Source organism: Mizuhopecten yessoensis, unplaced genomic scaffold, assembly GCF_002113885.1.
Source record: "Mizuhopecten yessoensis strain PY_sf001 unplaced genomic scaffold, ASM211388v2 scaffold3819, whole genome shotgun sequence".
In the NCBI taxonomy this organism is placed as follows: domain Eukaryota; kingdom Metazoa; phylum Mollusca; class Bivalvia; order Pectinida; family Pectinidae; genus Mizuhopecten; species Mizuhopecten yessoensis.
In genome coordinates this window covers 446898-464415 of record NW_018405235.1, presented here as the reverse complement: position 1 = coordinate 464415, position 17518 = coordinate 446898, and the positions used below count along the sequence as shown (strand labels likewise).

General features: G+C 35.8%; 1 protein-coding gene across 1 annotated transcript; it reads right to left on the bottom strand.

Moving 5' to 3' along the window:
* Positions 1-3394: 3394 nt before the first annotated feature.
* Positions 3395-12784, bottom strand: LOC110448081 (ankyrin repeat domain-containing protein 39-like). The gene is made up of 3 exons (XM_021494124.1): positions 12477-12784; positions 9457-9663; positions 3395-5022 (listed from the first exon to the last, which is right to left on the bottom strand). Exons 1-3 carry the CDS (start codon positions 12663-12665, stop codon positions 4843-4845), a joined length of 576 nt encoding a protein of 191 aa, XP_021349799.1. The 5' UTR covers positions 12666-12784; the 3' UTR covers positions 3395-4842.
* Positions 12785-17518: the final 4734 nt, after the last annotated feature.

The following is a 17518-nucleotide window of genomic DNA, read 5'->3' as shown; positions in this document are numbered from 1 at the left end:
CCCCTGTGACCTTGAAAATAGACGAAGGTCATTCATTTGAACAGACTTGTTAGCCCTTCATCCTAGCATGTTTCTGGCCAAATATCGTTATCCTAGGCTTTTTAGTTATTCAGAAGAAGCTGTTTAAAGGTTTTACCATATTTAACCCCTGTGGCCTTGAATATCAGTCAAGGTCATTCATTTGAACAGACTTGTTAGCCCTTCATCCTGGCATATTTCTGGCCAAATATCGTAACCCTATGCCTCTTAGTTATTCAAAAGAAGTTGTTTAGAGGTTTTAAACATATTTAACCCCTGTGGCCTTGAATATAAGTCAAGGTCATTCATTTGAACAAACTTGTTAGCCCTTCATCCTGGCATGTTTCTGGCCAAATATCATTATCCTAGGCTTTTTAGTTATTCAGAAGAAATTGTTTAAAGATTTGTTAAGACAATTGACCCCTGTGACATTGAAAATGGACGAAGGTCATTCATTTGAACAAACTTGGTAGAACTTAATCACAGCATGCTACTGGCCAAATGTCGTAACCTTATGCCTCTTAGTTATTCAAAAGAAGTTGTTTAAAGGTTTTTAAACATATTTGACCCCTGTGACCTTGAAAATGAGTAAAGGTCATTCATTTGAACAAACTTAGTAGCCCTTCATCCTGGCATGTTACTGGCCAAATATCATTATCCTAGGCTTCTTTGTTATTCAGTAGAAGTTGTTTAAAGATTTGTTAAGACAATTGACCCCCTGTGACCTTGAAAATAGACGAAGGTCATTCATTTGAACAAACTTGGTAGCCCTTAATCACAGCATGCTACTGGCCAAATATCGTAACCCTATGCCTCTTAGTTATTCAAAAGAAGTTGTTTAAAGGTTTTAACATATTTGACCCCTGTGGCCTTGAATATAAGTCAAGGTCATTCATTTGAACAAACTTGGTATAACTTCTTCCTAGCATGCTACTGGCCAAATATCATTATCCTAAGTCTCTTGGTTATTCAGAAGAAATTGTTTAAAGGTTTTAAACATATTTGACCCATGTGACCTTGAATATAAGTCAAGGTCATTCAATTGAACAAACTTGGTAGCCCTTCATCACAGCATGCTACTGGCCAAATATCATTAGCCTAGGCCTCTTAGTTATTCAGAAGAAGTTGTATAAAGATTTTTAAGACAATTGACCCCTGTGACCTTGAAAATAGACGAAGGTCATTCATTTGAACAAACTTGGTAAAACATCTTCCTAGCATGCTACTGGCCAAATAGCATCATCCTAGGCCTTTTGGTTATTGAGAAGAAGTTGTTTTAAGGTTTTTAACATGTTTGACCCCTGTGACCATGAATGTAAGTAAAGGTAATTCATTTGAACAAACTTGGTAGCCCTTCATTCTAGCATGTTACTGGCCTAATATCATTAACCTAGGCCTCTTAGTTATTCAGAAGAAGCTGTATAAAGATTTTTAAGACAATTGACCCCTATGACCTTGAAAATGGACAAAGGTCATTCATTTGAACAAACTTGGTAGCCCTTCATCCCAGTATGTTACTTGCCAAAATTCATCACTCTGGGCATTTTTGTTATTTAGAAGAAGTTGTTTAAAGTTTTTAACATATTTGACCCCTGTGACCTTGAAAATAGGTAAAGGTCATTCATTTGAACAAACTTGGTAGCCCTTCATCCTAGTTTGCTTCTGGCCAAATATCATCACCCTAGGCCTTTTGGATATTAAGAAGAAGTTGTTTAAAGTAAAATACTGACGCCAGACAACGGACGACGCATGCAGGACAACGGACGACGGACGGACAGACGGACGACGGACGCTGCACCATGGCATAATGGCATTAGCTGCACCATGGCATTAGTTCACCTGGCCTTCAGGCCAGGTGAGCTAACAAACCAATGTGACACCACTTTCCACCACACCCCTCAGCCTCCAGGAGAGTCAGTCTCAGTATTTGTATAACAAACCAATGTGACACCACTTTCCACCACACCCCTCAGCCTAAAGGAGAGTCAGTTCCAGTATTTGTATAACAAACCAATGTGACACCACTTTCCACCACAACCCTCAGCCTCAATGAGAGTCAGTCCCATTATTTGTATAACAAACCAATGTGACACCACTTTTCACCACACCCCTCGGCCTCAAGGAGAGTCAGTCCCAGTATTTGTATAACAAACCAATGTGACACCACTTTCCACCTCACCCCTCAGCCTAAAGGAGAGTCAGTCCCAGTATTTGTATAACAAACCAATGTGACACCACTTTCCACCTCACCCCTCAGCCTAAAGGAGAGTCAGTCCCAGTATTTGTATAACAAACCAATGTGACACCACTTTCCACCTCACCCCTCAGCCTAAAGGAGAGTCAGTCCCAGTATTTGTATAACAAACCAATGTGACACCACTGTTCACCACACCCCTCAGCCTCAAGGAGAGTCAGTCCCGGTATTTGTATAACAAACCAATGTGACACCCCTTTCCACCACCCCCCCCAGCCTAAAGGAGAGTCAGTTCCAGTATTTGTATAACAAACCAATGTGACACCACTTTCCACCTCACCCCTCAGCCTAAAGGAGAGTCAGTCCCAGTATTTGTATAACAAACCAATGTGACACCACTGTTCACCACACCCCTCAGCCTCAAGGAGAGTCAGTCCCATTTTTTGTATAACAAACCAATGTGACACCACTTTCCACCACACCCCTCAGCCTAAAGGAGAGTCAGTCCCAGTATTTGTATAACAAACCAATGTGACACCACTGTTCACCACACCCCTCAGCCTCAAGGAGAGTCAGTCTCAGTATTTGTATAACAAACCAATGTGACACCACTTTCCACCACACCCCTCAGCCTCAAGGAAAGTCAGTCCCGGTATTTGTATAACAAACCAATGTGACACCACTTTCCACCACACCCCTCAGCCTAAAGGAGAATCAGTCCCAGTATTTGTATAACAAACCAATGTGACACCCCTTTCCACCACACCCCTCAGCCTAAAGGAGAATCAGTCCCAGTATTTGTATAACAAACCATTGTGACACCACTTTCCACCACACCCCTCAGCCTAAAGGAGAGTCAGTCCCAGTATTTGTATAACAAACCAATGTGACACCACTTTCGACCACACCCCTCAGCCTCAAGGAGAGTCAGTCCCAGTATTTGTATAACAAACCATAGTGACACCACTTTCCACCACACCCCTCAGCCTCAAGGAGAGTCAGTTCCAGTATTTGTATAACAAACCAATGTGACACCACTTTCCACCACACCCCTCAGCCTTAAGGAGAGTCAGTCCCAGTACTTGTATAACTATCTATACTCATGCTCTTCTAATGCTATGACCACATGTACAATTTAAAGTGGTCAGTTAATTTGACAAAAAATAAATATCAATTTTAACGTAATGTTTATCAATTTATTCTCAGTTACATGAGATTTGATTCTCCATGGTACTCGTGGTATTATCAGCAAATGGGACCAACATCAAAACACCATTTTAAAATGTTATACATGCAAAATAATTACAATAATAATAATAATACATTTAGTCAATTTAGGTAGCACAAGTCTTGTTTGTTATGTTTTGTTTCCTAAAAATATGTTTATGTAGAAGTTATTTGTATCAGCATAATTAAAGATTTACAAAAACACTAGTTCAGTGCTTTTTATTAATGAAGAATTAACCAATGTAAAGTTGAGTCCTCCATAATGTTTCTATGTTTGTTTCGTGTAACCAATATTCACCCAAACAAGACGTTTGATATTCCTGTAAAAGCGATTGGCTACCTTAAACACTTTGTCTGTGATTGGCTACCTTAAACACTTTATCCGTGATTGGCTACCTTAAACACTTTATCTGTGATTGGCTACCTTAAACACTTTGTCTGTGATTGGCTACCTTAAACACTTTGTCTGTGATTGTTGTTACAGTTATCTTTCCTTGTATGTTTCACAACTTACACATTATACCTCAGTAGCCTCAAGTTCTATCAAATTTTAAAACTGCTCGGGTGGCTATTCCCTATCCTATACACCCCTGGGCATGAAAGAGTCTTATATAACACACCATGATGTGCCTTAAAGTGTGTTATCCAGCACTATATAATAATGAAGTAATACATGTGTTATCAATCTTTGCATTATTGTGGGGTTTTTTTCAATCGCTTCATTAATATATAAGGGTTTATATCTAATTACCAATATCCCATGAACCAAGATGACAAAATATAATACTTTCTTAGCATGCAAGTGTTTGGAGGCAATGTCTGCATTACATCCTATTGACAACTATGGTCATTTAAGGACGTGCCAGACTTTAGTGGGGAAGGAAAGCCGGAGTTCCCGGAGAAAAACCCCGGACCAATGGCCAGAACCTGGCTACTGTTCTACGTAGGTCTCGAACCCGCTACCCAGTGGTGGAGGGCTATTCGAAGCAGAATGTCAGATGCCTTAAACACTTGGCCACCACGGCCCCATTACATGCATTTTTTTTCTTGAAAGTGCAAACTTAAATGTTCTTTTAAAGGGTGGGGCTATCCTTAAACAGGATAACCGGATTGGATAATCAAACTACTGGTAACGAATCAGTAAAACCACTTAAACATACAAACAATTTACTAGAATAACCCTAAACTAAGTCAGACATTTGCATGTGTCTAATCATGGAAAGCCTTCGAATCGGAAGTACATGTTACAGAAAGGAAACACATGCTAAAAGTGTAATTAACCCAGTTCAGTAGCTACAATGTACAATGACAACATGTTCAATGAGACTACTCTTTGCAGTGTCTCACTATTGTCAATAAGAAGTTGTGAACTTTCTACAGCAAGTAGAAAGAATAGCTCTGTTTTAAGTTGTTCTCTCCATTTTGTGTTTATGTTCTGCTTCAATAAGAAATGTCAGGTTGTCCTGTCTATCTGTTGGCGCACACTCTACAGGCTTTCTGTTCTTGGAATCCAAAACAGTGGTACTACTGGGACAGTGAGCTACAATCATCTTCATCACAGTTGTCTTCCCCTGTTCTACAGCCTGTTAATGTAAAATATAGTTTCCTTAGAGAATCCCTTTAGATTTATAAAAAATGGTTTTGGTAAATACATCACAATATCAACTGTCTCAACAAACTGCTTTAGATCCATGGTACAAAATGTACCGCGCTTCTATATTTTCTTACCATACATGTACTAGCTGCTATCTAAAATATTCTGGCCAAGTACATGAAGTAATTATATCCAGTAGGTTATTATATAATAATAATGTACTTAAATATTTACTTTAGGTAAAAACAATCACCTGATCCTTTGAAATGTTGGGAACACTAAAGCTTGTCAACACTAACTAATTTACTTTTAAACAAAATGTAAATTGTTATTTAAACCCAATCTCTCCAAGAATACAATGCAGTCCCCAGCCATGAACATACATGTTGCTTAGCTGTAGATCACGCATATAAAATATCTGACAAAGGAATCTGGGTAGAGATTAGTTTTAAGCCAGTTTCTTATATCTATGTTGACTACAAACGTATGTTAAAAAGATTGATCTTCTGGATTTAATACCAGTAACCTTGATATAAGAAACCTTTTTATCCCTATCGCACATCTATAAATCACAGTGTATCATATATCAAATTTCAGAAACATTTACTCTTTTGGATTTTGATATATTCTCTGGAAACAAGTGCTGACGGACGGACAGACAGACAGACGTACACCATGATCATTTTGGAGCACCAACATCCCCACATCTGAGGTGTGGGGCTATAAGAAATAAAGACTCCACTGGCAGTTTGTACGGAAGGTCCAGAAGGAAGAGACCCAATCACTGGCAGTTTGTACGGAAGGTCCAGAAGGAAGAGACACAAGCACTGGTAGTTTGTACGGAAGGTCCAGAAGGAAGAGACACAATTACTGGCAGTTTGTACGGAAGGTCCAGAAGGAAGAGACACAATCACTGGCAGTTTGTACGGAAGGTCCAGAAGGAAGAGACACAATCACTGGCAGTTTGTACGGAAGGTCCAGAAGGAAGAGACACAATCACTGGCAGTTTGTACGGAAGGTCCAGAAGGAAGAGACACAATAATCAATCTAATTAAAATTATATCTTCACATCGCTCCCGTTTACTGATATGTCGCGTTGAAGATCTAACAACATCCCGTAGAGGGTCATGTTCAGGCGACCTTTGCATTAACCAATCAGATGAGAGCTTACGCATTTCTGTAAGTGATGATGTAATGATTCCGGAACACACTTGCAATGATAAAAGACCGAGAGGTGTCAATTGAGCATCGAAGATGGCGGCGCCCATGACAACACGCCGTGTCTATCTACAAGACAACGTTTGTACAATTTGTGGATTTTGCTTTGAAATAAGAGAGACTTCCTCTTCTGGTGATGTCGTCGTTAATAAGTTTAACAACCTGAAACTACAATTAACCAATGACAGGCTTCACAATATTCAAACTATCACTGGACCAGACGAAAAAGTGGATTTTGGGCTACGAGGTGTCTGCATTAAATGCTTCAGGTCCTGCTTTCTGATTGGTTGAAAGAAAGAGTTATGTCGCGTTTTGATTGGCTTGTTATAAAAACGATAATGTAGTCATGTTGACCTCTGACGTGACCCTCTATGGGATGTTGTTAGATCTTCAACGCGACATATCAGTAAACGGGAGCGATGTGAAGATATAATTTTAATTAGATTGCACAATCACTGGCAGTTTGTACGGAAGGTCCAGAAGGAAGAGAAACAATCACTGGCAGTTTGTACAGAAGGTCCAGAAGGAAGAGACACAATCACTGGCAGTTTGTACAGAAGGTCCAGAAGGAAGAGACACAATCACTGGCAGTTTGTACGGAAGGTCCAGAAGGAAGAGACACAATCACTGGCAGTTTGTACGGAAGGTCCAGAAGGAAGAGACACAATCACTGGCAGCCCTTTCACATGGTTGGATGACACATTCAGTGACAGTCAAAACCACATGTGCAAGATCGCACAAAAATCATGTACATTTTGTACATCTGTGGATGAAGAAGATCAACACCTCAGGCCTCTTTAGGGGAGTACTGGGAAAATGGCTGCCACTGGATGCCAGAAGATGGTAAATGGGTTACTGATGAAATACTTCAATAGGTACCAGTGACTGATACTCAAATTCAAAACTTCTGACACCATGTCCAATCAGCCTAAAACGTACACTCTCTTTGTTATTTCACAGTATTTATTGGATACACACCTTGTGTAATGATATATTATTTCACAGTATTTATTGGATACACCCCTTGTGTAATGTTATATTATTTCACAGGATTTATTGGATACACACCTTGTGCAATGTGATTTCACAGTATTTATTGGATACACCCCTTGTGTAATGTTATATTATTTCACAGGATTTATTGGATACACACGTTGTGTAATGTTATTTCACAGTATTTATTGGAGACACGCCTTGTGCAATGTTATTTCACAGTATTTATTGGATCCACACCTTGTGTAATGTTATTTCACAGTATTTATTGGATACACACGTTGTGTAATGTTTTTTCACAGTATCTATTGGATACACACCTTGTGTAATGTTATATTATTTCACAGTATTTATTGGATACACACCTTGTGCAATGTTATTTCACAGTATTTACTGGATACACACCTTGTGTAATGTTTTTTCACAGTATTTATTGGATACACACCTTGTGTGATGTTATTTCACAGTACTTATTGGATACACACCTTGTGTAATGTTATTTCACAGTGTTTATTGGATACACACCTTGTGTAATGTTATTTCACAGTGTTTATTGGATACACACCTTGTGTAATGTTATTTTACAGTATTTATTGGATACACACCTTGTGCAATGTTTTTTCAGTATTTATTGGATACACACCTTGTGCAATGTTTTTTCAGTATTTATTGGATACACACCTTGTGTATTGTTATTTCACAGTATTTATTGAATACACACCTTGTGTAATGTTATTTCACAGTATATATTGGATACACACCTTGTGTAATGTTATTTTACAGTATTTATTGGATACACACCTTGTGCAATGCTGTCTTGCCATCTTCATCCTGAATTAGAGGGTCTGCTTTATTCTTCAATAGAATACACACCTTGTGTAATGTTATATTATTTCACAGTATTTATTGGATACACACCTTGTGCAATGCTGTCTTGCCATCTTCATCCTGAATTAGAGGGTCTGCTTTATTCTTCAATAGAATACACACCTTGTGTAATGTTATATTATTTCACAGTATTTATTGGATACACACCTTGAGTAATGCTGTCTTGCCATCTTTATCCTGAATTAGAGGGTCTGCTTTATTCTTCAATAGAATACACACCTTGTGTAATGTTATATTATTTCACAGTATTTATTGGATACACACCTTGAGTAATGCTGTCTTGCCATCTTTATCCTGAATTAGAGGGTCTGCTTTATTCTTCAATAGAATACACACCTTGTGTAATGTTATATTATTTCACAGGATTTATTGGATACACACCTTGTGCAATGTGATTTCACAGTATTTATTGGATACACACCTTGTGCAATGTTATTTCACAGTATTTACTGGATACACACCTTGTGTAATGTTTTTTCACAGTATTTATTGGATACACACCTTGTGCAATGTTCTTTCACAGTATTTATTGGATACACACCTTGTGCAATGTTTTTTCAGTATTTATTGGATACACACCTTGTGCAATGTGATTTCACAGTATTTATTGGATACACACCTTGTGCAATGCTGTCTTGCCATCTTCATCCTGAATTAGAGGGTCTGCTTTATTCTTCAATAGAATACACACCTTGTGTAATGTTATATTATTTCACAGTATTTATTGGATACACACCTTGAGTAATGCTGTCTTGCCATCTTTATCCTGAATTAGAGGGTCTGCTTTATTCTTCAATAGAATACACACCTTGTGTAATGTTATATTATTTCACAGGATTTATTGGATACACACCTTGTGCAATGTGATTTCACAGTATTTATTGGATACACACCTTGTGCAATGCTGTCTTGCCATCTTCATCCTGAATTAGAGGGTCTGCTTTATTCTTCAATAGAATACACACCTTGTGTAATGTTATATTATTTCACAGTATTTATTGGATACACACCTTGAGTAATGCTGTCTTGCCATCTTTATCCTGAATTAGAGGGTCTGCTTTATTCTTCAATAGAATACACACCTTGTGTAATGTTATATTATTTCACAGTATTTATTGGATACACACCTTGTGTGATGTTATTTCACAGTATTTATTGGATACACACCTTGAGTAATGCTGTCTTGCCATCTTTATCCTGAATTAGAGGGTCTGCTTTATTCTTCAATAGAATACACACCTTGTGTAATGTTATATTATTTCACAGTATTTATTGGATACACACCTTGTGCAATGTTATTTCACAGTATTTATTGGATACACACCTTGTGTAATGCTGTCTTGCCATCTTCATCCTGAATTAGAGGGTCTGCTTTATTCTTCAATAGAAGGGAGACAATCTCCTCATGTCCACAGTATGCAGCTCGATGAAGGGGGGTAACTCTTCCAGACTTGGTCATAGAGTTAGGATTAGCACCATGTTTCAGGAGCAACTCACACACTGCTTTCCTCCCATGTCTGCATGCATAATGCTACAATAAAGAAACTGAATTTGTAAAAGTCATTAGAAATACAAAACATGACAACTAAAACATTATACTGACAATAGGAGAATGTATTTCACAGAATTAACGTACAATGTAGATAGACAAAGTATTTTTTTTAAATTCCAAGTTTAAAGAAAAAGAAAATATTTTATTTGAGAAGTCGTTTTTTCATTTAATTAATTAGTTATGAGATTGAGCAGACGCCAACTGATGCGATACATAGTCTGTATCAAAAATAGAATTTGGGCCATTTCGCTCTCAAACTTATTATTTTGCCCTAAATCCAGTTCACCCAAGGTTGTTTCACCCTAATATATATATTTTTATATATATTTTTGATGATTAATAAACTTACTATTTTCATGATTCATGAACAATTGTACATTGTACTTGTATTGTCTGAAGAATTTAAGGTGTATGCTATGTGCAGATTGTGTCAACATTTCCGGGTTGTTTCACCTTAGGTTGTTTCGCGCTAAAGAAATTAAGGGCGAAACATTGTTTGGTACTTTCTTTACATTTTTATTTGTTTTAAGTCACAAATTAAGTCTTCTTAGTCTTTCATATCATTAAAATCAGTTTTATTAAAAAAAATGTGTTTGGGTTGTTTTTAAGTACATTGTAAAGCAAAAAACAGAATACGTTATTTTCTTCACACCGAAACACATTATAACATATACTGAATTTAATTTTAGAAATAAATAAGAAAAGTGTCAAAATGAAACAAAAATGGTGTAATTTTGTGTAATTTTAATTACATTTCGGGATACAACAATATTATTTTTCCATGTTAACACATTTAGTCTAGTGTACACATAATCGTCACCATGTGAGAATTATTTACATTTTGTATAAGTCTCTAAAGTATTAATTTATTTACATTCTTATACGCATTTGTACTTATAATATATGTCCATTTCGTATACGTAGTCTTTGATATAAAGTGGCTGACGTGACAAGGTGCTTTTTAGTTGTTAATATCATTTTAGAAGTTGTATAAGTATTACTAGTTTACATTTTTAACGTTAAAACATGTAGTCTGTACAGGTGCTTTTTATAAAGAACAACATTACTTAATTAAGGTAATGAAATGAAAATGATAATATACAGTATATTCCGGATATTAGTATGTCCGTTGTCGGCTTCGGTGATGAATATACAGGTTCGTTCTTCATCTTCCGGCACGTAATTATATCTTGATTCAAGAGAAAGAGAAGTTTTTTTCACTTTTAACATGATATTTAATCTGTTCTTGACTTAAAGAAAAAATAAAATTTTAGGGCGAAACAACCTAGGGAGAACGGGATTTGGGGAGAAACAACCCTTCGGGCGAACGGGATTTGGGGCGTAACAAACCGTTACCGTGTCAATTATCAACCCAACCGCCCATAACAAAACTAGACAAAAAAGGCCAGTTAACATTTATTATAGAAATCAACATTATTCACAAGAAAATGGGTGCAGTGCCAAATGTATATAAAGACGATATTAATTGGTTCCAGAAGATAAAGTCCATATCAAGTAAATAGGAAACCAATTAACTGTGTCACATATATGTAAATTCACAAATATTAAGGCACTGCACCCATAAATATCATACAGTGATGCAAAATTTATATCAAGAAGTACATCATTTGTCCTATATAATATCAGTATACTCACTACATGCAGATGTATTACAGGTACATCTACAGGTACCTCACTCCTACTTGTACACCACTCTCCTTCACATACTGATACATTTTAAACTGAGACAACATTTATAATACAAATATTACACTCAAAAGCCTAATTTATCCCAGTGAAAAAGGGGGTAAATCCTAATAAATAAACCCGCGTCCACTAGCTATACCTTTCACACTTATATATACAAAATGCTTTCGAAAAGGATTCAATGACATGTAGGGCGGGAGGGCGGTAAATTGTGACAAGACTCGAATATGTCGAAAGAAAGAATGGACAGTTTGGCGCCAACACCTAAATACCAGCTGGGAGCGGAGCCGAAGTGACCACTAGCTCATAGGGATTGACCAATCGGACGGGGGGGACTGAACTGTAATCACAGTGAACTAGCCAGGGGTCAGAAATCTGACCAGGGACGTAAGGAGATAATTAAAAGATTTGAGAGACGACAAATCGCCACAACCATGTATGTGTAGCAGAAGTGGATTAGGTCGATCATTGACGACTAAGTAGCTCAATTGGTACAGCTACCTGGTCGTGAAGTTACGTCCTAAAAATATATATTAGGGGAACAACACAGTGTGAAATGACTTAGGACAAACAGAGTGTATAGTGAAATGACCCAACACCCCATAAATAACTCTATATTCAGATCATAGTCCAAATAACTGGTTGTTATTATCTTTTTTTAATTGATGATCCAGAAATATTTTTGCCCCAACCATTTTGTTACATGTGTTATTCTGTTATAAAATATACTTTGATTCTACTATCCTGTAACCCTGTCCACAACACTGAAATATGTAAATATGTACACTACATTTTAGAAGTCTCAATCTGGTCAAAATACATGTAATCATGTATGTTTGTCTAGCAGGGATCAAAGGATTTCTGACTAGCTCTTTAAGTAAATATTTAAAATTATTTTTTTACCAAACCTTCATCATTTGTACTAACTTGTGGACCTTCTCAAACAGTTAAATTGAAGCCACTGAGCATCTAATCTATTTCCGTGCTAACAACAGACAATAACAGATACAAGGCCGAACCGACAGGTACCTATTACTACCCAGACAAATATATTATGTCGTACATCACAACACAATATCACACACCAGAGCTGTATAACCAGAGTTATCAGTAAGATTTGGAGAATCCCCTTTCAATAAATGTTTCTCAACGTCGTCAACATCTCCATCAAGCGCAGATGTCCATATCCCTCTTCTAAAATCCAGCTCATCAAGTGTCTGGTGGACAGATGGAGTAGCAAAATGTCCCGAACATGAATGTGAGTTGTTCGACATTGTCCATATTTTGTAATGTTGTTTAAGTACCGATTAAATTTAGTTATAAATCATACCGATACCGTCAATGATCGTCAATAGTTGTTTATATTTGAATACATTTCTTTCCGCAAAACATAGAAGAGCTCCGATGTAAAGGCGCATTCGATAAGGACGTAAAATTTTGTTTCTTGAAAGGTAACATTCATTATTACATTGTATCCATGCAAGCTTTCACGAACCAGAGACGTATATATTACATGATATATACGTCTCTGCATGAACAAACCTTTATGATATCACATATTTTCAGCAGACATTGCTCGTTAGATATATCATAATATGAGATATCACAATGATTGTTTAATTAAGTCTTTAATGCATAAGATGATTTATATTTCCAACTTGGGTCCCTTGGATAGATAAAAACGTTTAAGATATCAAACTAGCTGCATTTATAACTTATTAAATTAATATATGATATCACGGCCTAATTAGATCTAATCTAATTCCGTGATGATATGAACATAACGGATATGGAAAATAAATATAAAAATGGTGCTAAATTTTAGATTGTATCCAGTACCACATCTTATTAAAAAATTAATAAAAAGTAATTAATTAGAAACTATAAGCTGCTTACAAAAGTGTACTAGTCTAGATTATAATATTACGTCCCTCAGAGGGGTGCTTTGGTTAATCCCAATCGACCAACTTATTTACCGTTAATAATATACTTTTCAATGAAATATTGTTTACACATCAACATGTTATAATCTTCAAAGACCAAAGGAATGCCATTGTACAATGTAATAGCAAACACTACAAAACACAACATATGAACAATCAAATAAAACAATATATCACACAAAAAAAGGTGTGTTCCTCACTTTGCTCATAAATAGGTGCATGGTTGTACTCGTCCTTATTTATGGGACACTCCATTTTGCTTACCTCAGCCTCCAGAGACAATAAACAGAAACTAATACACACTGTCAATGATAAATAAACTTGAGATTGTATGACTCTTAAATAAATTGTACACTATTGACTACAAAATCAGGGTGTTTTTTTGTTCAGATTTGAATTTGAACATCATTTTGTCTAAAGGGAATTGAATTGTTGCAAATATTGTTCGTTCCGGTTTTCGTTGCGTTATATGAGAGAAAAGTAGTTTCTACTCGCAAAATGTTGTGTATATAAAAATAAAATTGACTTGACATCTTGGCTGGTTTTTTTCTTTAAAAATCCTTCTTTCATATAAACATTACTTGAACAATTTTGAAGACACTGATCAGTCTCATTTGACAAATTATGTAGCTTACATTAAGCATATTTAAATTTTCTAACTCCGTAACGATTAAATATTTTTCTCTTTCGGATGTTCCAACATAAAATGAATCATTGGAAAAAAATGCAATGTTTGGACAATAAGAGGATACTCTCTGTCTTAGCGAGATGAAGAGAGAGTTCTATGTAGTTATAAATAAGTCATTACATGATGACAATGAAATTGATTGTGATAATGCTAAATCCATGTCCGTGTGTGTATATGTGAGAATGCGTGAATGTCCTATTTATGTATATGTAATGAAAATCTTGGAAAAATAAAACCATTAAAAAAAAAAAAAACAGTCATTACAGGATTCAAAGCCCTAGTTTATTTATATGATTTATACTTCATTATGTTTGTATCTTTGTGTGAAAACCAAACACGTGACTAATGATTACATGTTGGAAAATATATGTCACTTATCGTGTAGCGTTCACTGATATAATGACAAAACAAATTGAATTATTCAAATTAGAATATTTAAATAAAGAATTTTCAGATGGAATTTATATTGATTGTGACTCGGTTGTATTTGCATTTCTTGAATGTTATGCAATGTTTTCCAAAAGTGCCTTAATTATTTTACAGTTTTTACAATTAAACACAGTTGTGTTGCATCTTCATTCAAATTCTTCATTTTTCACTGGCCTATTGCATATTTCTAAAAAACGTTTTGTCTTTGAATTTCTCTCATATCTTCATAGCGTCCATATGTCAATTTGTTATAACACCAAACAGGATGCCTTTGAAATGACATGTATATATCAAGGTCGTGGCATGTAGGAGAGCCACCTACTAACACGGGGCTACAATCAACAAAATGCAGACACACATATGTGGTTTGTCAAACTACATGTCCGGATGTTTTAAGAAGATATGGAGAGACATAGCCACCAGAACATAAAACTAACCAGATTTACAGTCGTTACCACGACACTCCACTCACTCCTCCAGCGATATTAATTGCTATTTATAAAAATAAGATAATTACAACATTGTTTGCCAACATTTAAAAAACATTAATATACACTTTATTTATTTTACAACAATTATGAAACAAGTTACTTGAACTTATATCAATCCCTCTTGTTAGTTCGGATGTTATATCTAGCGGGGGAACTTACTGTTGGGGGAAACCGCAGTACCCTGCGAGATCCACGGCGCCATTTTAGCCAACATTTTAGAGATATCCATGTATTTTTTCAACTGTTGAGTTGACATATGTGATGGTGTTTCTCAGGGGTCGGTTCTTGAACCGCTGCTCTTTCTTGTTAATAGAAACGTTGTGTTATTTCCTCACATATTGTCTTACGTTAAATATTGGTATATGCTCTGAGCTCTGATCGATTAGAGGGTTTAACTGACGGGACATTGTGTGATTCTGGTTCATTTGGCTGAAACTGGACTAGGTCCTGCTTGTTCAAACGCTGTTCACACAAATAATACATTAATTCGCAAGGGATATCAATGTACACTATACATGCATGTACAATGTTCACTTCGTGAAGCCTGTGGTCTTCAAAATGCACTTGCTTATAACTTATTTAATTTCAATGTCAAATAATTTTATTGTCAAAAGACAAATGGATTGGGCAACAGGCGTATGCTATTCAATCCCTCTCCAACACAATAACAAACGACGGTACAAGCATAGACATAAACATTAAAACACACACATAAACATGTAAACAGGTTGATGTTATCATATAAAGAACTAAGAAAAGGAAACAACAACTAAACCCTGTATTTTATAAGTTATTTCTATTGTTTTAATCTTTAACCTTTCATTTTGGTTTACAGAAAAAACATTTGTACAAATATGTTCACCGTATTAAGAAAAGGAAGGACCTTGAGTTAAGGATTGAGTCTTGCTTTGGTCGATTCCATGGGATAATGAATTGAGTTGGTCTTAAAACAAATTTAATCATATGAATTGCGACACGCTAAATACGCACATTGTTTGTGTATCAAGCAAAACTAGGCAAGCATTTATTCCTAATAAAAACAATAGAGTCTTGCAATTGGTTTCTTGTTTCTCTATTGACCTCTCTGTTGATTGACCTCTCTTTTGACCTAATTGTTCAAAACGCTGATGACTTTTATGTCGAAGCGGTTGGTTCGACTGTTCAGTCTAGCTCTGCTTTTTACCTTGTATTTATGTCTTCATGTCTTTCGTCATCTCGACAGAAAAACGGCGTGCACATTTGATTGATTCAATCATTTGATTATTACCATTATAAATGATAATATGATATATAATGTATTCTTTTTAGCGCAAAATGAAAATGTAACAAAATAATTAATTTTAGTGCATAATTGATATTTATTAATTATAAATGCGTCCTCGATCTATACATGTATTACTATATTCCTCAATATTGTATTGATTAATATGTATGCTAATTGTATTGACTGTATAAAATTGTATATCTATGTACTGTAAAGCGCTTTAGAGTGTCTTATGTTAGCTAGATAGGGCGCTATATCAAATGTTGTTGTATAATATATCAGATTCATATCACAACGTATCGACCTCGACAAAAGTCACTTATGTTTATATTACATATCAGTCTTCAGATAACAAGAGCTATTGGATATCCAAATTGTGAGAATCAAATGGTGGATTTTAGAACGAAATATTCGGATCTAAAGTTAGAACAATGATGTCGATATTGTCACGTGTAAGACAAAAATAGAAACATTTGGTCGATATGCTATATATTAGCGAGCCTGAGACCAAGGATTAGCCAATTACACTGTAGAATATTTATCCGTTATGGACTTTTGTCGAGGTGAACATGTGGTTTTATGAACCGGAAAAAGTGATAAGAACCGATACAAATTCGATGTCAATTTCATTTTCTAGGGTACATATAACCACACATTTACCAAAATAAAAGTCTTTAATTGCTCTGTTGAAGGCTAATTAATGTTTTAATTATCAAAAAAAGATAGAACGTATGAAAACTGTACAGCGAAATGTATTGCATTGCGACGATACAATTGAAATGACGTCATAAAATGAATATTAACCTGATGATGCTGAAAATAGTAACACCGAATAAATATCACAATATACCGACCTCCACGCGATTTTGATCAAATAATTGAGGATGTAAGGGCAAATTTTTCATCTAATCTTTAGTATGACCAATGGATAGTATATTGGTTTTAGCTATGGTGTCATGGTCATTGTATCACTAATGCATATTTTTTTAAATGGAGTCTGTCTCTCATATTCGTATCACTATTTATATAATGTTTTAGAAAAGTCTCTAAAAGCTCTGTTAGAGTGAATTTTAGCCATTTTAGTATGTTATGGTTTTGATGGCAGTTTATAAAAAACATTATTGAGAGGCGAGACTCCATAGACTATTTATATGTGTATGACAGCACTGACCCGTCGTATGACACCACTGACCCGTCGTATATGTGTATGACAGCACTGACCCGTCGTATGACACCTCTGTCCCGTCGTATATGTGTATGACAGCACTGACCCGGCGTATATGTGTATGACAGCAATGACCCGTCGTATATG

Excerpts from the sequence above, each read along its gene's own strand:
- LOC110448081 (XM_021494124.1), bottom strand. The coding sequence starts at position 12,665 with ATGTCGAACAACTCACATTCATGTTCGGGACATTTTGCTACTCCATCT. Across the intron at positions 9,664-12,476 it reads ACTCTGGTTATACAGCTCTG|CATTATGCATGCAGACATGG; the intron begins GTGTGTGATATT and ends TCTTTATTGTAG. Across the intron at positions 5,023-9,456 it reads GCAAGACAGCATTACACAAG|GCTGTAGAACAGGGGAAGAC; the intron begins GTGTGTATCCAA and ends TTACATTAACAG.